The sequence below is a fragment of the Mastigoproctus giganteus genome, chromosome 6 (genome assembly GCF_048544385.1).
Source record: "Mastigoproctus giganteus isolate SK-2022 chromosome 6, ASM4854438v1, whole genome shotgun sequence".
Classification (NCBI taxonomy): domain Eukaryota; kingdom Metazoa; phylum Arthropoda; class Arachnida; order Uropygi; family Thelyphonidae; genus Mastigoproctus; species Mastigoproctus giganteus.
The window spans coordinates 124,343,006-124,365,644 of NC_143580.1; the positions used below are offsets into that span (position 1 = coordinate 124,343,006).

A 22,639-nucleotide genomic window follows, 5' to 3' on the forward strand; every position below is an offset into this window, starting at 1 on the left:
CTCAACACTGCACTGTCCAGCGATGTCAACTGGCTTCACTTCCTTGGATTTTATGTGTTTTTTAACTAATAGCATAACCCCTTCTCCCTTCCTATCCTGTCTATCCTTTCTGTAGACGTTGTACTCCCCAAATTCCAGTTCTGCATTCCTTATATCTGTGTGACACCACGTCTCTGATATCCCAACAATATCTGCCTTTGATGTTTTGAGTAATACCTCAAATTCATCAAATTTATTTACTAAACTCCTAGCATTAGTGTACACGCAAGTATACATGCACCTGTTTCTATTCTTAACTACCCTAACACAACCCATGTGTTTACTTGTACCGCAATGACTTCCAGCAGTCTCTGAAATATCCTGCATCATGTTTTTCAGGCTTCTGCTCATTCCAATAGAAGCAGTGCAAGAATCTCTTTCACCTCTGCCAGTGGCTACTGTTAATCCATTAGTCTTTGTCTCCCCCCAAGCTAGCAGTTTTCCGACCCACCTAACACTGCCTCGATAGCATCAGCAAATATTCTTGCACCCTTTCTATTTAAGTGTATCCCATCCCTGTAGAAGCAATCTCTCCTGCTAACAAGTACAGTCCAGGCTGAAAAAAATTCTACCCCTTCAGCCTTGCACAATCTTTCCAGGGCCGAATTGATCGACAAGGCTCTCATCATATACTCCCTCCTATCGTGTCTGGGCAGAATTGCAGACACTTTCAAATTCAACCCTACTTCACGGCTTTTTTTCAACAGTGACCTGTACTTGTTAAGTAATTCCGCTGGTCTCCTACTCTTAATATCATTAGTGCCAACGTGTACAACTATATCACCTTTTGTGCCCTTAAAAGATGATATCTGCTCTACAACGTCATCAACCTTTGCCCCTGGCAGACATACCCTGGTCCTGTTCCACCTATCCTTTTTACAAAGCATGTTCCCCGTTTCCCTGACAATTGAGTCACCAACAACTACTAGTTCCTGTTGGACCAGCGCATTCTGCCTTGGGGGCTGCCTCTGTGTTGCAAGATGATCAAGTGCAAGCTCTGGCGTTGATGTGGGCAGCTGAGAGATTCATGGGCCCTTGAATTTAAATCCTTTGAGGGCATCCACCCTGTCCTTCAAGCTCTCATATAGGCCCATAACAACGCTGAGTTGTCGCCTAATTTCCTTGCACTCCTTGCATCGTGCACACACATAGACATCCCCCATGGCAGTATCATGTCCCGTACCCGATTGCTCCGCAAATATCAAGCAAACAGTGCATCTTAAAAGGCCGTGATTCAGGGGGCAACCGCCCCCCTCAGTTCTCCCCTGAGTCACAGCACTCCCATTAGCTTGAGCCTTTTGCTTTGCTGCTCTGGTCAGAGTCATGATTTCGATTTAAATGTCAATAAAATTAGAATTTCAGAACAAAATTAAAACGTTAAACTTGTATCTTAACACAGTTATAACGCTATATTTATTTTTCGGTATCGAGTGTTATCTACGAGTTCCCTTTATATAACTTCCGTATCAAGTATGTATTAATTATTTGTTACGTTTGTATATATATATAGTTCGTTATATATATATAGTTAAAAGTACAATTTAATTGACAATGAAGTTTAACAAGATTAATAGATGTACTGATTAATTGACAATATTGTATTATGCACTATACTATACAAAGCTAATGCTATCGAATTCCGGATATGCTGTATCGCGCTTCAGTAACGAGTGTTATCTACGAAATCCCTTTATATAACTTCTGTATCAAGTTATGTATTAATTATTTATTTTTACTAATTATTTATGTTCCGTAACCTAAGTGGTTATATGTATAGTTAAAATTACAATTTAATTGCCAATGAAGTTCGACAAGATTAATAGATTTTACTGATTAATTTTCACGTAACAATGGCGGCCGTTTATGAACGGTAAACACGTGGATTTGATACCCTTTCCGATACTAAGTAATACCTACAAAATCTCTATCTAAGTTATTTTAACTTTAAGTACCGTAAATAGGAATATAAAGCTACTCTAGAAATAAGTTAATATGTCAATTTAAACTAATAAAGCAGAAAATAAATCAGAAAAAACTTCTCTATTCCAAGAGCGGCAGAAAGGCACGTCCGCACAGGAAACCCTCGACCTCAGACCTCAGATTTTAATGATTTACCAATGCATAAAAAATTTTGGAAAACTATTATACTAATGTTTTGTGATGTTTTCTTTTATGAGACAAAATCTTTTAGTATTAGCATTAGTCTCTGGTGATGGTGTTCTATGCTTGGCAAAGACATTCTTCCAAGTATAACAGACTGAAGATTGCAATATTAGAGTCTAAAATCACTCCTGGAACTGTTATCCAGATACCCACTTTGAGTAAAGTGGACCAAATTCTCTGCCTGCAACTTTATGATGAGAGGATTGTTAGTAACCCTGGATACACTCCTCCCCATGTGGAATGTTTGAAATATTAGGCCTAGTATAAACGCACTGAAGTGTGTTTATACTAGGTTAGTGACGTGAAGTGTGAAACACATACACAACAGACTCAACTTCCAAACGAATCAACTAACTTTTACTGTTAGTAGTGGAAACTGTGCAAGAAAGCAAGTTTATACAGCATGTCAAAAAAAAAAAAAAAAAAAAATATCCCAACACTTCCCATTTAACTTGTCCATCCCCTTTAGAAGGCTGTTTAATTCTTCCTTGAATTTATTTAAAAATACCCATCTCTACAACACAGATGGAAAGTTTCTTTCAACAATCATCTACCCACTGGCTGATGGCAAATTTCTGCACATCCATCCTGCAACCATCCTTCCTCAAGTTGAATATAAATCCCTCATGCATGTAGTCTGAGCAAGAAGAAGGATTCCATTAGTATCAAGTTTAAGCAAAAGACTTAAACTCAAAAGTCAAAGTCAAAGCCTTAAACACCTCAATCAGATCTTTGCACAGATGCCTAGTCTCCAGATGCTGCAATTTGCAGAACTGAAGCCTTTCCTAAAGAGAGCACACTTTTATTACCTTCATTAATCTTGCTGTTCATCCCTATACCTGTTGCAACAGATCCACATCTTTCCTCAAACCAGACTTCCAGACCTGTATGCATTGCTCAATCATTGCTTTATAATGGGATAATTGCCTCCTTATCCCTGCTGGAAAAATTCCTCTACATCATTGACTGCACATGAGCTGTCTTGACAGCCTGTCTGCACTGCTGATAGTACTTCATGTCTTTTAGCACAATTACCTCAGGTCTTTTTCATTCTCCATTACCCTGAGTGTATTACTACACACAGTTGATATATTAATCTGAGTTGTTGTTACACTTATAGCCATAGTCATTAAAATTAGTCATTGCTACCCATGTGAAGCACTTTACATTTATAACAGCACCAAAAGGTTTTCTGAAATCATAGACATGATATCAAAATTATCTCCATCCAGTTCCTTTGTTACTGCATCACAGTATCCAATCACATTGGTCAGACAAGATTGCCTCCCCTTAATAAATCCATGCTGCAGCTGCAGTATAACAGCATTCCTGTCTAGGTCTTGCATTACTTCTTTAACCAGTAATTCTGTTACATTTTATAATTATTATTAGCCATATGGTACAAGGAAGCCTGAGGCTTATGCTGTACCAGACAAAAAAATTTTCTGAGTTAACCTGAGAGAGAGAAAATCACCAAGAAAGTGAAGAATGATGATATCTAGCTCAGGAGCCTGGGTGTGCCAAGCCCATACTCACCAGACATGAGCTCCTGGGGATTAATTACTCATGTCACCCTTTTATTCCGTCCCTTCTGAATTGGGGATATATTTGCACATCTCCAGTCCACTCCCCTGAATCCAAGGTTGATCTCATAATCATAATGAAACATTTGTTTACTTCTTTTGCTGCATCCCTTTAATATAATTCCACTATCTGCCCCAGATGCCTTTTTATTTAGCTTCAACAGTTTGTTTCACCTTCATTTATCGCAAATTCATTCAGTCTACTATTAGAATTCTTCATCCCTAAAACATTCCTCACGTGTGAAAGTAGATGCAAAGTACCTATTCAGTTTTTTGGCAACCTGGGCAGCAGCATCATCAACAGTTAAACCATTCACATCTAGTGGACTAATGCGATTCATCCCCATCTTTCTAATGTTTACCAAAGTAAAGAAGTCTTTGCTGCTTATCTTTTGCATTCTTTGCCAGAAAATTCTTTTAATCTGCCTTAGCTTGCCTAATCTCTTTTATGACTGGATTGCACACTAGTTTATATCTACTGTAGATTCTGTACCATCCGAAAATTTATATGCATGCCATGCATTTTTCTTCTTTACTTTAAGTCTGATAATACATCAGACTCCTTAAGTCTGATAATACATCAGACTTCTTAAGTCTGATAATACATGACATCCATTTAGGCCTGGCCTAAACTCTGAACAGTATCTCTCAATTGGTATTAAAAGCCTGGTAGTTTCTACAATTACATCACTGAATGCTTCCCAATTAGAATTTGCTGTTAGTAAATTCATCAGATGGTTCCCCTGCATCATAATTTAAAAACTGTCTGAGATAACTTTAGCAACCTTTACGAAGTCAAGAGCCCTTCCCTTTGCCCTTGATAGTAGTTAAATATTTAAGTAAATCCTATGTCAATACACTGTGATCACTGCCATCTGGTGGATCTTTTATCTACAGATTCTTAATGCATGAAAGGTTGCTGCTTACAATCAGATCAAGAGTATTTCTCTCATTGCCTTTCTACCATGCTGGTGTAGAAACCATTCATCCAATAAATCCACAGAAATCTTGTTACTCTGTGTGTGTGTGTGTGTGTGTGTGTGTGTGTGTGTGTGTGTGTACACACACTCTCATTTTTGTTTTCTCAATGCTTATGTCACACTAAATTGACTTAACATTGCACTGGCCACCGGTGTCGATTGGCTGCACTGCTTTAGATTTTATGTGTTTCTTAGCTCCCCCTCCTGTGCTGTCTGTCCTTTCTGTACACATTGTACTCCCCATACTTAAATTCTGCATTCCTTATAATTGAGTGACACCACTTCTGCAAAAGGAAACAAGAATTACTACAATTTGTGTATTTAACTGTGAAGGAAACAAACAGTATGAAAAAAATGAAGAGGAAAGCAAAAGAAACCTACAGATGAATGAAATTTTGTTAACCAACACATAAAACAATTTTAATTATTTACATTTGCACAAAGAAAATACTCAAAGTCTTTATAGAAATGATAGATGTGTTACAATTCAACAATGCACAGACATCTGGCACAAGGTTTTGTTTGTGGTTTTCAAAAATGGTAACTAATAGTAGCTTCAGCTAAAAATAATAATTATACTAAATCTTAAAAAAAAAAAAAAAATATAGTTGAAAAAGTAACCAGATGGCAGCCCACTCACCTTTATGGGAATGGTAAATAACTTACTGTCCAACAATGGACTGACATTTCTGGCACAAAGTTTTGCTTGTGTTTATCATCAAAAATTTACATATACACACAGAAATAAGATAAATGTATTAGTATTAGTAGTAACAACTGATGAAAGGAAGCGGCTTATACAGCATCAGCCAAAAAAACTACCTATATCATCAACATCATCCAGTCTAACTAAAATTGAGACACTAATTGAAGTCCTAAAAGTAATGAGAAAGTGTTCTTTATATTAAGCAATAATTTGTTTTGTTTTCATAAACATGTTAATTTTCCTTAATTGTAATAATCAGAATATTTATTGTTTAAACTTCCACATGGGTGGGAAGGAAAACTACAGGGCTGGGGAATCATTAATAAGTATAGTCTTCCTGAAGTGTGTGGTTCTTCAGTCGAGTCTAACAATCTCATTTATTGCCATTACTGGGCATAGCATAAAAAAGTGAAGGAATTTTAAAAAAGAACGATAACGGTAAAAAGAGCACAAATCTTTTTGGATTCATTGTCCATTCCATATGGATGTATACAAAAAAAAAAACAGGCAGATATTTATATATCTGGGACAGTCACGTGCCGTGAAAAGTGCATATTGGGTTGGTCATTTGTGAACTTAATTTTATCCAGGCATCAGAGAAGTCAATATGTGGTCTCACTAAGTTTGAATCTTTTGATTTTTATTTTACTATGGCTAATACTTACATAGTATCTAGTTTATAGTCATTATTTAGTTCTGAGTAAAAATTAAGCTTTTGTCTATCTGTATAATCTGTGACATGTGGTGGCCTAGGTGGTCAAGGGCACATGATGAAATTCTATTAATCTGGTCACCGGATTAATGGAATTGGACTGTTGACTTTTCAAGTGTTTCATGTGTGGATAAAATTAAGTTCACAAATGACCAACTCAGTGCATCCTCACCACAGCATATGACCACCCCAATACACTCTTAGTGCAGCACATTTTTACCCAAATATATCTTCACCACAGCACATGACCACCACAATACACCCTCACCACATCATATGACCATCCAAATATAGCATCACCACAGCAGCACATGACCACCCCCAGATATATGAATCCCTACCTTTCATGTACATCCATGTAGTAATTAATAAAAAATGTAAAAAGACCTAACAGTCCTTTTAAAATCTCGTCACTTTTGTTTTGGTGGTATCAAGTAATGGCAGTATTAAAATTGTTGCACTCAATCAAAGTGCACTTCATGAAGGCTATACTTCTTAACAATTCTCCAAACCTTTAGCCCCTCACTCTGCCCCCCCCTTTTGCCAAGGAAGTTTAAAATAACAGATCTATAAAGATGAATTATCTTTATAAAGAGGTCACTGTAATTTTGGTAATTATCACTGGGATAACTAAAAGCATATGACTAAAACTTATGATAATATTTATTGTTATAATCCACCAGCTGCTGAAATTTATGCCAAGCACAGAAGAAAAGGCATTATTAGAAGAACACGGTGCTGAAATTGAAAGCATGGCAAGAGCAGACCGCTTTCTTTATGAAATCAGCAGGTATATTAATTTCTTTTTTGTACATTAATTAATTTAAGATAACAAGATACTTAAATTATTATTTTTGCGATTTGTGTACCATTCAGAAAATATATTATTAAAAGTACTGTGAAATCATGAAAGCACTTTGAAATGAGAGCTGAGAAAATCAGACAAAATACTTATTATAAAGGATTCTTGTCATAGCCAAATTAGGGATTAAGAAGTGCATAAATGCTGAGGAAAAGCAAGAAACTGAGAAATTCTCAGTTCCTTGTGTACCTTATGTAAAACATTGGTAGTTCCCATTCTTTTTATTATAAAATGATAATCTTTATTAAGATTATTTGATTGCAAAAGTGAAATTAATAGGAGGCTAAAAGTTATCTTTCCCTTGTCACGTCACAATTCATAAGAAGAAGGATAAGAGTTCCCATTCTCTACAATAGTGCTCCAAGGAAAGAAAAACTGTGAGGTGATGAATTTATTTTTATTAACTGTGAAAAAAAAAACACATACAACACACTGCGTCAACTGTATTTATTTCACTAATGGGGGTAACAAAATATAGTTAATATAGTAACTTGGATATGCTGTTGTAATTAATTTCTACAAAAAATTTAGTTAGCATCTGGTAATATCTTCCTCTTTCCTGTTAGAGAGATGGCATCTCTAATTTATATGATGCCCGAAGAGCATTTTAAATCATATTCAGAAAGAACAAGCATAAGCTTTCTAAATTTTGGGCCAAAAAAAAAAAAAAAAAAAAAAATCCCTTCTTTTGACATCTGCACCACCAATTCTTGGAAATTTTTTTACTCACAAGTAAGGAAATCCATTGCAGTCCTTATTCATTATTCATGACTTTGGCAAATTTTTTCATTAATCTCAATTTCATTTAGAGTAGTGACAAGACAACATTTTCTGGGTTCACAAGAGGCTTTTGCAAGTCTATTTTATTATTATCCTGGAACTAAACACTACCAAATTGATTATGCTTTAACACTGTGATTGCTATTTTACTTGTCTAAACTTCTCTAGTAATATCTTTATTCACAAAGTATGCGTTTGTTTATTCTTATATATTTTTTTATTATTTTTAAGCATTAAAAACTCCATAGCAGTTGTTTTTTTTTTTAAATCCGGATAGCTATAGCTGTATAACCATTCAAAACTGAACATGTTTGTGTGACATATTTTTCTTATTTTAGATCTAGAATACAGCCTAGAATTCTTTTAAGACACATTTGAAACAGCTTGTACGTAAGGAAGTTTGGGGGACTGAACTAATATTTGCGAAACAATAAAGCTTGCCAGCTATGCAAAGGAAAGGAAATCTGTCTATTCAGACAGATTTCCTTTGAAGTATTCTCCTTGACACTGTATACATTCATTCTAATGCATCTGCAATTCTGAAAGCATTTCTGATGAGCTCCTCTGGAATTACTAAGAGTTCTTATGTATCATTTTTAATAATTTCCTCAGATGTTGCAAATCTAATAATTTCAAGAGGGCTTTTCACTTACGAGTGACCTCGTAACCTACCATAGGCTTCTGTGTCACCTGATGATTTCTATGCATCCCCTTCATTTTTCTTCTCTGCCACGAGTCTCATTAGTTCATCTGACATCCATTTAGGCCTAAACCTTGAACAGTATTTCTTAGTTGGGACAAAAAGCCTAGTAGCTTCCAAGATTAGTTCCTTGAATGCTTTCCATTTAGAATTTGCTGTTGGTAACATGCTCAGTTGTCTCAGACCATCTCAGACCAAACTGTCTCAGACCATCGTAGTCACCTTTGTGAATGCAAAAACCCTTCCCTTTACCCCTGATGGTAGTTACATTGTTGAGTAATGATGTAAGGCATTAAAGTAATACAGGTATGCCAATCTATGTTATAATATCTAGGGATAGAAAGACAGAAAGTCCACCAGTGAGAAGCCACATTCACAACTTAAATTGTTTTTATATTAATTCTTATGGAAATATTTTACACCAGCCATCTAGGATCAGTTTTCACCTCTAGCTCAAGAAAACCTTAAAAATTAAATTTTTGTTCACAATTCCTTATATTTTAGGAATACTTAAATACACCTTTAATATACCAGTCCACAAAATTTTATTTCAATGTCATGAAGTGAGCCTCAGAACTACAGGTGGAATCAATATAACCTGCAGTTCAAGTTCATAAATTCCTCATTCAAAAATTCATAACATTTTGAAAATTTTTACCCTTTATTGACAGAGCAGTAGTCATAGAATGCATCTATGTGTAAAGGAAAATCTAAAATCAGCACACATTTTCAAAATCTAAAGTCACATTTCAGAATCAACATACTCAAATTCATTAAGAAACACCAAGAAATACAAATATCGTGTCAAACAAATTTCTAAAAATTTGTTTCATGTGATATTAGTGAGAAAGTGATATAAAAGAAACTATACTAATTGGTTCATTCTTTTTTCTCAGGATTATACATTACGAGCAGAGGATAAGGACTTTGTTTCATAAGAAAAAATTTCAGGAAAGGATATCGGACTGTAAACCAAAAATTAATGGTAAGCAGAGAACTATTTTTTTTAGATTTGGTTGTTTTTTTTTTTTTTTGTTATATATTTATTACATATTAAAAAAAATGACTCACCATTTGGTTATTCTGTTAATCACAGATCTGTGAAGCATGTGCTACTTTTATTAAATATAATCTTGGTTACATTAAAGGAATTTTCGTCTATTTAGAATGAAAAAAAAAAAAAAAAATAAAGAAAGAAATAATTTACAAAGAAATATTACAAAAAATTCATTACAATAAATTATTAATTTAAAGACTGTGCACTATTTATATAACATAATTGATTGAAACTTAAGTGTACTTAAATTTGAACAAATTAGGTTATATAAACAGTTTATTCAGATGTAAAAATATGATTTATATTTTTACATCTGAATACATTTAGACGTCTAAAAATTTGTGGGTGTACTAGTGAGAAGCCACATTAACAACCTTAAATTTATTTACATTAATTTTCATGGATATATATATATATATATATATATATATTGCTGTCTGGGGCCATTTTGACCTCTAGCTCAAGAAAACCCTAAAACTCAAATTTTTTGTACAAATTTCTTGATATTTAAATGAATCATTATTATACAAATTTGTACCTGTCCACAAAAGTTTACTTCAGCATCTTCTATCATAACACAGATAAAACGTACTTCCATGGTGTCAGCCTTGACACTCCAGGTGAAATCAATATACAGGGTGTCTCAAAAATATTGGTACAAACGTTTAGGGGAGGTAGGTAACATCTAAAGGAATGTGAATCGCATAGGAACCCATAACCAGAAACGTCACAGGAAAGTAGTAGCAGAGGCACAAGAAGCAGAAATGACACAAGACAGTAATTAGTGGCAAACATTTATTTGACATAATATTAACAATGGAGTACGAGATGGATGCATTTCATGATGTTACAACAGATGCACGAAGGTTCCACCATGAGATGTGATGCATATATGACACTTACACAGCATGGATTAGTGGCCACGGTCAAAGAAACACACCTGGAGTTTCTTTGACAGTACCAGCAGCGCAGACGAGTCTCGCCATGAGATCCATTTCCATCTCCACAGGCGGTTCATACACGATAGATTTGAGGCCCCCCCCCACAGAAAGAAATCAAGGCTCGATAAATCAGGTGAGTATGGGGGCCAGGCAACGGGTCCACCACAACCAATACGCCTGTTCAAATGGTCACAAACACACCTTCCATAATGGGCAGGCGCCCCGTCATGTTGAAACCAAATGTTGCATCTCACATTTGCTGGAACATCGTCAAGTAACCCTGGTAGAACTTGTTCAAGAAAGATCCGATTTAGCGGAGTTCATGCAGGATGGTAAGAGGTATGGGCCGACTAAGCAGTCACTGACCATACCTGCCCACACATTTATTCCAAAGCGATGTTGTGCTGCATGGGGGCGTACACCATGTGGGCCCTCTGCTAATCCATACACTAAGTGCATGTCTGCCAGCTCACAGTTCGTATATCGATGCATGCTCTTTGTGCGGAAACTCTGCTCGAATGAGTAAACCAGAAATTTTCCCTCTCGCGAACTAATGAATAGCGCCGTGTACTGACTTACGGTGACGTTTCCTGTTATGGGTTCCTATGCGATTCACATTCCTTTAGATGTTACCTACCTCCCCTAAATGTTTGTACCAATATTTTTGAGACACCCTGTAGACTACAATATGACTTCATAAACTCACCAATTCAGAACTTTTTTTGAAAATTTTACAATAAAGAATTACCATAAAAAATCCCAATAATCTATAAATTCTACACAAACCATATATGCTTCAATGAGTGCTGTTCTTCTGGCAAATGTAAATTACAAATGGCTACTTGCAGGGTATTTTGCTGGAGTTTCCAGAAGCAGTGTGCTCCCAGTGTCATTAGAACTCATACTAATCTGCAAGTTCTAATAACGTCAATAATCAAAACTCTGTAATGGGTAGAAACAGTTTTAACATCTTTGCAGTGTGTTTCTTGAATATAGACTTTTTCTTTACATCACACAGGAATAAAAGATAATCATATAAAGTAATTTTTTGAATCCTTTTAAGTTTTATTCTGAAATACAGGCTATCAGCCCATTGGACCACTAGTCAAAATGTTCATACAGCAGCATGGTAGAAACAAAAAGCTTGCAATCAAAAAATGCACCAACTGTGAAACTTTTGAAGCAGTTATAAACATCAGAGTCTAAACTTATGTTAAAAAGAGGAAAAACTACTGGATCTGAGGTTGATATAATGTACAGTTTGAAGGACAACAGCTGTAAGTTATAATTACAACTAATGAGAGATGTGCATCACAGAAATGAATTATCACTGAACTATCTAATGATACTATAATGTGTTTCATTCATTAATAATGGCAAACAAACATTATTTTGGCAGTCACAAGAAAGTGAGAATAGGCTAAACTTACTATATGGTAGCACTGCTTTATCATGGCTATAATGAGTAGTAGTTGATTTGTGCATTACCAGCAATTCTCCAAGACAGAATGCACTGGTCCCAAAGGAACTAGTTATTGTTGGTGACTCTATTGTCTGGGAGAAGGGGAATATACTATGCAAGAAAGATAGGTGGAACAGGACCAGGATGTGTCTGCCAGGGGCAAACACATCCTCATGATGTTGTAGAGCAGAAATCATCTTTTAAGGGCACAAAATGTGATATTGTTGTACACATTGGTCTCTTACTCTTAATGTCGATGTTGTGCCACATGGGGGCATACACCGTGTGGGCCCTCTGCTAATCCATACACTAGGTGCATGTCTGCCAGCTCACAGTTCATATATCAATTCATGTTCTTCAATATACAAACTTTAAGACATTAATGACATTAAGAGTAAGAGATCTGCAGATTTACTCAACAAGTACAGGTAATTTTGAAAAAAAGTTGCAAGTTAGGGTAGAATGTGACAGTGTCTGCAATTCTTCCCAGACACAATAGGAGGGAGTATATAATGAGAGCCTTGTCGATCAATTCAGCCCTGGAGAGATTATGCAAGACTCAAGGGGTAGAATTTTTTTCAGCCTGGTCTGTGCTTGTTGGCAGAAGAGACTGCTTGTACAGGGATGGGGTACACTCAAATAGAACAAGTGCAAGAATATTTGCTGATGCTATCGAGGCAGTGATAGGTGGATTGGAAAACTGCTAGCTTGAGGGGATACGTAGACTAAAAGGTTAACAGTGGCCGCAGGTAGAGGAAAACTGATTCTTGCACTGATTCTATTAGAGTGAGCAGCAGCCTGGTAAGCAAGGTAATGGAGATTTCCAGGACTGCTGGGAATCATAGTGGAACAAGTAAATATATGGGCTGTGTTAGGTTAACTAAGAGTAGGAACTTGTTCTTGTTGTTGGAGGTTTTTTTACAGATATTGTTGGGATATCAGAGACATGGTGTCACACACATATAAGCAGTACAGAATTGGAATTTGGGGGAGTACAATGTGTACAGAAAGGATAGGCAGGACAAGAAGGAAGGAGCGGCTATACTGTTAGTTTCTTAGAAACATAAAATCTAAATAAGTGCATCCAATTCATGTTGATGAACAATGCAATGTTGAGTCTGTTTGGTGTGACATAAGCACTGGGAAAGGAAAAATGAGAGTAGGTGTGTGTTATAGGCCTAATGAATCTGATGAGTATAATGAGCAATTGTGCAGAGAAATAGAGTGGGCCAGTAAATCAGAGTGTCTTGTAATGGGGGATTTTAACTTTCTGAATATTGAATGGAACTTGTGGGTTGGTCAAACGCATGCTAGCAAGAATTTTGTGTTTTTATTGGATGACTATTTTCTGCAGCAAAATGTTCGAGAGGCAACCAAAGGGAGTAATACTCTTGATCTGATTATCAGCAGTGATTATTCATGCATTAAGAATTTGCAGATAAAGGAACCACAGTGATCACAATATACTGATGTGGGAATTACTTAAAGATGTAACTACCATCAAGGTTAAAGGGAAGGGCTTTTGCTTTGGTAAAGGTGACTACAGGGGTCTCACACAGTTTTTAAATTCTATACAGTGGGATCAACTGATGATGATACCAATGTTGAATTCTAAATGGAAAGCGTTCAAGGACTTAATTTTGGAAGCTGCTAGGCTTTTCATTTCAACTAAGAAATGTTCAAGATTTAGACCTAAATGGATGCCAGATGAATTAATGAGACTCATGGCAGAGAAGAAAAATGTATATGATGCATATAAAGTATCAGTGACACAAGAAGCCTATGGTAGATATAAACTAGTCTGTAATCAAGTCACAGATGAGGTTAGGCAGGCGAAGGCAGATTACGAGATATCTTTGACAAGGATGCAAAGAAAAACAGCAAAGAGTTCTTTACTTATGTAAACTCTAGAAAGAAAAGGATGAATCAGATTGGACCACTTAATATAGATGAGCTAATATTGATGATCATGCTTGGATAGCTGATAAACTGGATGAGTATTTTGCATCTACATTCACACATGAGGGGTTATTCAAGGAGTGGATTGCCAGAAGTTTATCAAAATCTAACAGGGAGCTAAGAGTTTTTGTAATAACTGAGAGCAAAGTGGAGAAGAAATTGTTGAAGTTAAACATAAGGAAAGCATCTGGAGTAGATCGGATCTATCCAGTAAAGACAGATCCCATCTATCTTTAGGATAGATGAGATCAGAGAAGGCAGCAAAGGAAGTAATCAAACCTTTAGCGATAATTATGAGAGATTCCTTGGACTCAGTGGAGGTCCCCATTAACTAGAGGTGTGCAAATGTATCCCTAATTCACAAATGGGTTTCAAAGGGTGACAAGTAACTATAGACCTGTTAGTTTAACTTTTGTTCTGGGGAAAATAATGGAGTCACTGGTTGAAGAAGCATTGCAGGACCATCTAGACAAGACTGCAGTAATAGTTCAAACACATCATGGGTTCGTTAAGGGGGAGTCTTGTCTGGCCAATTTCATTGTTGTGGTCACAAAGGAACTGAATGCAAAAAATAATTTTGATATCATATACTTGGATTTGAGGAAATCTTTTGATACTGTTGCACATGGAAGACTGCTGTACAAAGCGGTATGACATGAAGGGCAAGTTGCTACAATGGATAAATGGATGGTTGAGTGGGAGACAGCAGATAGTGGTAATAACTGGACACTGCTCTACATGGACTAATGTTGTTAGTGGACTTCCCCAGGTTTCAGTGTGGGGCCCATTGTTGTTTTGTGTATCATCAGTTATATTGGTGAAGGTACATCAGGCTTAATGTCCAAGTTTGCAGATGATACAAAGGTTGGCAGGGTTGTTAACGATAGTAAAGACAGTATGCTACTGCAACAGGACTAGATAAGTTTGTCAAATGGGCTGAGAAGTGGCAACTGAAGTTTAACATTGACAAACACAAAGTCCTGCATATGGGTAGCAGCAACCCAAGAGAAACGTACCAACTGTGTGGTACTACACTCAGTTAAGAGGAGAGTGAAAAAGATCAGGGGGGTAATTGTGCAGTCAGAAATGCAGTTCGCTGAGCAATGTGGATGGGCAGCCAGAGCAGATCATGGAATCTTGTCAATGAAAGACAGGACTTTTGCTAGTAGGGACAAGGAGGTGATTATCCTGTTGTACAAGGCAATGGTCAGGCCACACCTTGAGTACTGAGTACAGGTCTAGAGGCGGCACCTCCGTAGCCAGGTGGGAAGGAGCAGCAGTGCGTAGCACACGCTTCTTGATTAGACCTGGTGTTCGAGCCCGTCACCACCAAGTACGGAGGATGCGGAAAGGTCAGGGTATGACCACCGCATGTCCCGGAGCAATATGGCCTTAGTTGCTAATGCTCCTAAAAACCAAATAAACAACAACAACAACAAAGGTCTGGAGGCCTCATTTTAGGAAGGACGTAGAGTTGCTAGAATGAGTACAAAGAAGGGCAACAAGATTGGTGAGGGGAACAAAGGGGTGCTCTTACCAAGGGAGGCTTAAGTTCTGCAAATAGCAGCACCTGGAGACTAGGCACCTGTGAGGTGATCTGATTGAGGTGTATAAGGCCTTGAATGGGTTGACCAAGCTTAATGCTTCTTCCTCTTCCTCTGTAATCTGAGCAAGAGGATTCTTCCTCTTGCTCAGATTACAAACCTGATGGTGCATAGATTCAAATTGAGGTAAGACGGATGTAGAATAGATGTGCAGAAGTTTGCCTTTAGCCAGTGGGTAGTTGATTTAAATTTTTTTGGCTAATGTTGCATAATCTTGCTTTCTTATGCATATTATGCTTCAACTAATGTTAATGCTCTCAGTACCTTATACACTTAATGACCAAACATATTTGGAAACACACATGCAAGTAAGTGCAAAAATGGTTTTTTATTCAATAAGTGACATAGTTCCCCTGACCCTATGTGACACCCCAAACTTTCCTGGGTATACAGTCCATCACTTTCAGCAGGTGATGGTCAGAATTTACGTTAACTCCTTTGAAAAGCAGCTGTTAGACCATTTTGAAAAAAGGTTGTTTTTGTCACAGCCTAATCCAGTACTTTAGTTCATCCCATAGGTGTTTATTGGGATTAAGATTCATCTGTATCTCGACCACCTACCTCCCAACTTTTTCATGCAATTGTATCGATACTGACAAGGCCCATTTCCATAGTACTGCAACTGCATAGGTAGTACATAATTATACAAAACATCTAAATTTGTCATGGACCTCATGGTTTCAGGTGCTATCGCCAACAAACCAATTCAATTAACCAAAATTCATAGTTGACATGATATACTCCAAGAGGATGTGCTCTCCATGAAATCTCCACACCCAAACCTGTCCATTTTAACAAATATTATGTAGCAAGATTCAAGATTTCATATCACCTTCTGTCACTATTATCATCTCCATGAATCAGGGATGACACACTCTCAATGCCATCTTGCAATTTGGTGACTGTGATATTGGGCTTATGTACCAATATCACAATATCTTAGTTTCCCTACCATGGAAACCAAGGCTATGAAGCTCTGTATGGATGTTTTACATGCTGATAGATGTTTCTGAGGGATCCTGTGCCTGATATTTGATGACTTACACATGCATAAGGTACAAACTCTTTATGATTCATTGAACACATTCCATAAGTTTGTGAGGCCATCCAAACCTTTCTTTCATTGAGATATCACTGACATTTACCATCTTTCAATACATGGTCCATCACATTGGATTTTTAGAGGTTCGTATGAGTCATAGTTACATTCATAGAAAAATTATAGATGGAACATTCAAACACCATCTGATGTTGAAAATCTGTAAGTTCTAATTCACACCTCATACTAGCTTCTAATGTACTGCTACTGTACAGGCAGATCCACAATATTTATATTGGTATGTCTATGCTGATATGCATCTGGAGTAGACTTCTGGCACAGACCCATGGAAGGGTGTCCAAATAATTTTAGTCATAGAGTGTATCCATTAGTAACACTTACTTAATATTTGTTACATTTTGTGCTCTTTACAGCTGTGATAGATGCCTGCAAGGAAGTACAACGTAGCAAACGATTAAAGCGACTCTTAGAGATAGTATTAGCATTTGGTAACTACATGAATAGAGGTCAACGAGGAAATGCTGTTGGCTTCCGGTTGTCCAGCCTAAATAGAATAGCAGACACAAAGTCCAGTATCAACAGAAATATCACCCTTCTGCACTATCTAATAGAAACATTAGACAAAAAGGTACAGAATCTTCTAAATTTGGCTTCTTTATTTTGAAAGTGCATAAATTACAACTTGATATAAATGATAAGCAAAACTGTGAAATGTAAAATTGAGGAATTTTTATGCATATACTTTTAATAAAAAATTCTGATCCTTTACAGGCTAAAACAACTTATCAGTTCAATCCACAACACTTCTTGTTATGTTAAAACGACATTCCAAGAATACTGTTTTGCTACTGCTATACTGTTTTCTAATGGGAGTGGTCAAATTGCAAATTTCATCACCGCCTTTAGATGTTTAGTACAGACATTTAAGAATATTTCTCACAGATTGTTTTATTTTATTTAGATGAACAGTAATTTCCCTGGAGCAGAAGTTTAACTTCTGTTCCACGGAAATTAATGGAGGCACTGGTTAAAGAAACATTGCAGGATCATCTAGACAAGACTTCAGTTATAGCTCGGACACAGCATGGGTTTGCTAAGGGGAAGTCTTGTCTGACTAATTTGATTGGATACTCTGATGTAGTCACAAAGGAACTGGATGCAAAGAATAACTTTGATAATATGATATCTTTATATGATATCTTTTATTATATATTTGGATCTTAGAAAAGCCTTTGATACTGTTGTACATGGAAGACTACTGCACAAATTGGAGCAGTGTGGCATTGGAGGCAAATTGCTGCTATGGATAAAGGGATGGTTGAGTGGGAGAAGACAGAGAGTGATAATCAATGGACACTGCTCTTTGTGGACTAATGTTATTAGTGGAGTCCCTCAGGGTTCAGTGTTGGGTCCATTGTTGTTTTTTTATTTATAAATGATACTGATGATGGTATATCGGGCTTAATGTCCAAGTTTGCAGACGATACGAAGGTTGGCAGGGTTGTTAATGACACTAATGACAGTACACTGCTGCAACAGTATCTAGAAAAGTTGAGCAGATGGGCTGAGAGGTGGCAAATGAAGTTTAATATTGACAAATGTAAAGTACTACATATGGGAAGCAGTAATCCCAGAGTAAACGTATCAACTCTGTGGTACCACACTGACAGTGGTAGAGAATGAAAAGGACCTGGGGGTAATTGTATGAAGGATATGAAGGCAGATATGAAGTTTTCTGAGCAGTGTAGATGGCCTGCAAGAGTAGCTCATGGTGTCTTGTCAATTATATATAGGGATTTTTCTATCACGGATAAGGAGGTGATTATCCACTTGTATAAGGCAATGGTCAGGCCACACCTTGAGTACAGTATAAGGTCTGAAAGCCTCATTTTAAGAAGGATGTAAAGCTGTTGGAACGAGTACAGAGAAGGGCAACAAGATTAGTGAATGGAACAAAGGGCTGCTCTTACGAAGAAAGGCTTAAGTTTTGCAAATTACAGTGTCTGGAGACTAGGCATCTGCGAGGTGAGTTGATTGAGGTGTATCAAATGGTTTGAGCATGCTCAATGCGGATGAATTTTTCCTCTTGCTCAGAATAATCGCCTGAGAGGGCATAAATTCAAATTGAGAAAGATGGTTGTAGGATAGATGTGCGGAAGTTTGCCTTTAGCCAGCGGGTGGTTGATTGCTGGAACAAACTTCCATCTGTTGTTGTAGAAGTTGATAGCTTAAATAGATTCAAGGCAGAACTTGACAAACATTTGGGGCGAGCAGATGGGTGAAATAAGGGGCTGTTTTTTTTTTTTTTTTTTTTTGGCTGATGCTATACAAGTTTGCTTTCTTGCAACATGTGCCTTTGCTAATGCTAATACATGTAAAATATCATATTCATAATTATCTTGGTACATTTCATCTTTTATAAGTAAGCCATGCTGAATAAGGCTTGGAAAACATGTCATTTGTAATTCTTGTTCAAATGGATTACTTGACTGGTTGAATAAAAACAAAAAAAGCCAGTGCCATTTACCATATTCATGATATGGAGGAAGTGAAAAGATCATAATGGTGATTGTGACTTTTGTGATGTGACCGTAACTGGATCCTTGACAAAGATTATGCACAAGACTTTATCTGAACCTTGATTCTGAAATAAGACCAATCCAATTATGCCAATTTTAATACCTCCACAGTATCGACTAGATTCTTTAGAAAATGAAATTATATATGATGAAGGTGCAATTGGCAGAGACCTGAGAACATCAGAGCCAGAGCTATTTACCCAAATGAGTTGCATGACTTCATTAGAGATTTAGCTCTCTCTTTTGCTCTCTCTCTCTCTCTCTCTCTCTCTCTCTCTCTCTCTCTCTCTCTCTCTCTCTCTCTCTCTCCAAAGATAAAGCCAAATGATCTCTCATAAAGACTAAAACAGAAATGCTTAGTTAGGAAAACAGGGAATGCCAAAGTGCCTCACTATTGAAAGAAAGAAACCAAGTTTTGGTGACATTCTTTACAGGAAATGAGCTGCCCTTTTACTGCCATGATATCAATGGAGTTTTTAGGGAATTTTCACAAGTACACATTACATCAGAATGGCATCTCTTCATTGATGCTTCACAACTAAGTTTACCATTCATTTAACATCTTCCTTAGTAAAGGTTAAATGACCATCAGACACTGGTTCATAGCATAGGGTGCTGGTTTGCATGGTATTAAAAATATTTTATCATGTATTATGTCCATACCAAGGATCTGCTTAGTTAAAAAAAAAAAAAAAAAAAAAAAAAAAAAAGGTGTAGTTAAAGGACTTGCCAATTTTCATGTTGCGTGGACTGAAAAACATGGAATGACCAATAAATGGCCCTCTCCCCCACTTTGAAATCAATTCTTCACAGGAGGGAGTCCATATAACCTAAGACAGAAAGGTTTTACATAACCTCTGGGGAAGGGAGATAATCTGTTGTTAAGAATATATGAAGAGTGATCATTTAATTTGCAGACTGGTGCAAGATTTTATGTTTACTGCTCAAACTTTCCATAACTCCCACTAGAGGCACTCTCTCTGATCACTGTTGAGCAAACTCTGTGTGCACATGCCAGTACTTGTTGAGCTAGTGTTGCGTGAAGAGTTTTTTAGCCACATGTCATTGATGATCGTTTTGAAGCAAATATCATGTAAGATATATAGATTGAACAGCAATATGTGATTCGTTAATGTGCAGCTGGGGCTTAAATGCATCGGAATAGTTAAAGAGATGAATGAAGCATATGGTATCGAGTGTCTTGTTAGACAACCATATTTAAATGGCACAAGAGATTCAGTGAAGGCCATGAGTCTGCAGATGCCCCAATGCCTGGTCAGCCTTCTTCCTCAACAATACTCCTGAGCAAATCACAAAAGCCCAGGAAATGTTGGATGAAGACAGGCGAATTGCATTTCATGAATTAGAATTTACAATTTCCATTTTATATAGTAGTATTCACAATATTGTGGAAGATCACCTGAAAATGTTGAGAATCTGTGCCCGCTGGATTCAACACAATTTGACTCCAAAACAAAAACAGCGAAGAGTAGATTTGTGCAAAGAAATACTTGATTGTTTCGAAACACATGGTTAAACCTTCTTATATCGAATAGCGACTTGTGATGAAACTTGGATTTTTCACTATGATCCAGAGACAAAGCAACAGTCGAGTGAACAGATTCACCTAGACTAATAAATTTCGAGCTACTTATTTGGCTGACAAATAAATGGTTCTTGTGTTTTTTGATATAAAAGGCATTCTTTTATTCATTTGTGCCTCGTGAAACAACTATGAATAAGGAAGCATACTCTGAGGGTCAAACTTCACTGTGCCATTCATGAGAAACATGAAGAACTTTCCAGTGTGAAGTGGTTTCTCCCTCAAGATAATGCCAGGTTCCATATGGCTAATATCACTGCCACAGGTGTTGCACAATTTAGTCAAAGCCAAAAATTTAATCTCACCTTTGCTTAAATTCCATTTTGGCCTTTTCTGACTTCCAGTGTTCAGCCCCCCTTTTTTTAAGGGCCTGCCAGAGTATCAAAATAATCTATCCACTGAGTGTACCTGACCTGCCTCCTTGTGGCTAAGTGTGGGCAATAGTCGGTCCTACTAGGGATCCAATGACTAAATGGTCAGAGAAACAATAGAACATAACACCACACAACATAACCATATCCCACACACTTTTAAATTTCTGGCCTCCACAGAGTACTGTGCTTCATGAACAGAGTACACAACGTGGAGATGGGGGGAACCCCTCATGCCATTAAACAGCTAACACACTTTACACTTTATCACAGGTGCCAAGGTTCCGGGTTCTGCCGTATCCCCCTTATTCAGCGGACTTGGCCCCATGTGATTTCTTCCTGTTTCCACTTCTGAAGAAAGCTCTGAAAGGCAAGCTTTCCTTTCCTTTCATTTCATTTCCTTTCAATGATGCTCACAGAGCCACACTGGAAGCACCACAATCTTTCAAAAATTAGCTTGCAAAAAACATTTAATGGGTGGGTACGACGATGGCGAAAGTGTAAAGTTCAAGGGAGAGTATTTCAAGAAGAAGAAATCCATAGAAGATTCAGGTGATGACAATTAAGACAAAATCTTGCACCAGTCCACAAATTAAATGATCACCCCTCGTATATTAGTGATGGGTACAATCAAGAAGTCAGAATTGATTATTTCAATTACAGTAAATTATTTGAATGAGTCATTCGATTATATTGTTCAAATGATACAATCAAAAGTATGAAATGTTTCAATTATTGCAAACTTTCAGTTACTAATTATTCACTTATGCCTATCACTAATAAATATATTTTTGGCCTCCATAGCTGAGTGGTGAAGAGCAGGAGTGCAATAGTACATACTCCTTGAGTAGATTGGGCAGGGGAGGGGGGATTTCAAGCCCCTGAATGCTAAATACAGTTGATCTACCAACCTGCACTGGATCAGCATGCAGATTATGGTCCATTCCCTCTCATCCTGCATTTGATCGACAAGGGCTGCAGATTTATTTATATATATATATATACATCTGTTCAGGCCGACTGGGCTAGCCGGGTGGGTAAAGTGCCTGCCTAGCAACCCAAAGGTTGCGGGTGCGAATCCTGCCTTGGGCTTGCATCAAAGTACTGCAAAAACCTTGGGAGGTGCATTATGGCCACAGAAGCCGATGCGCCAATAACTACCAAAAAAAAAAAAAAAAACATCTGCTCAGTTTTTGCTGCTACGTATATATATCATAACAGAAACAGAGGCCTTGCTTTTTGCTGTATTTCCTTAGGTTTTGGCTGCCTGCCCTTGATGACATAGTTAAAATCTTAGCATCTATAGCATTAAGTATTTTATGTATATTTCATTTAATTTTATGTAATCTGCTTTTATTATTCAGGCACTTTTTAATAATTTTTTTCCATTGTAACTACACCTGATAGGTCAGCACCCCACTTGTACACTTACCTAATATATTTGTCTATATTTCATTATGGTTGTTGGGTATTTCTTC

At 37.1% G+C, this 22,639-nt stretch overlaps 1 protein-coding gene across 3 annotated transcripts in view; it reads left to right on the plus strand.

Moving 5' to 3' along the window:
- The window catches only part of LOC150084557 (disheveled-associated activator of morphogenesis 2-like), a 575,048-nt gene that overhangs the window by 488,075 nt on the left and 64,334 nt on the right, over window positions 1-22,639 (plus strand). For all 3 annotated transcript variants that reach the window (XM_090375315.1, XM_090375314.1, XM_090375316.1), the window contains exons 18-20: window positions 6,867-6,973; window positions 9,422-9,510; window positions 17,022-17,236. In XM_090375315.1, the coding sequence (XP_090231441.1) occupies window positions 6,867-6,973; window positions 9,422-9,510; window positions 17,022-17,236 (411 nt within the window). The remainder of the gene's footprint in view (window positions 1-6,866; window positions 6,974-9,421; window positions 9,511-17,021; window positions 17,237-22,639) is intronic.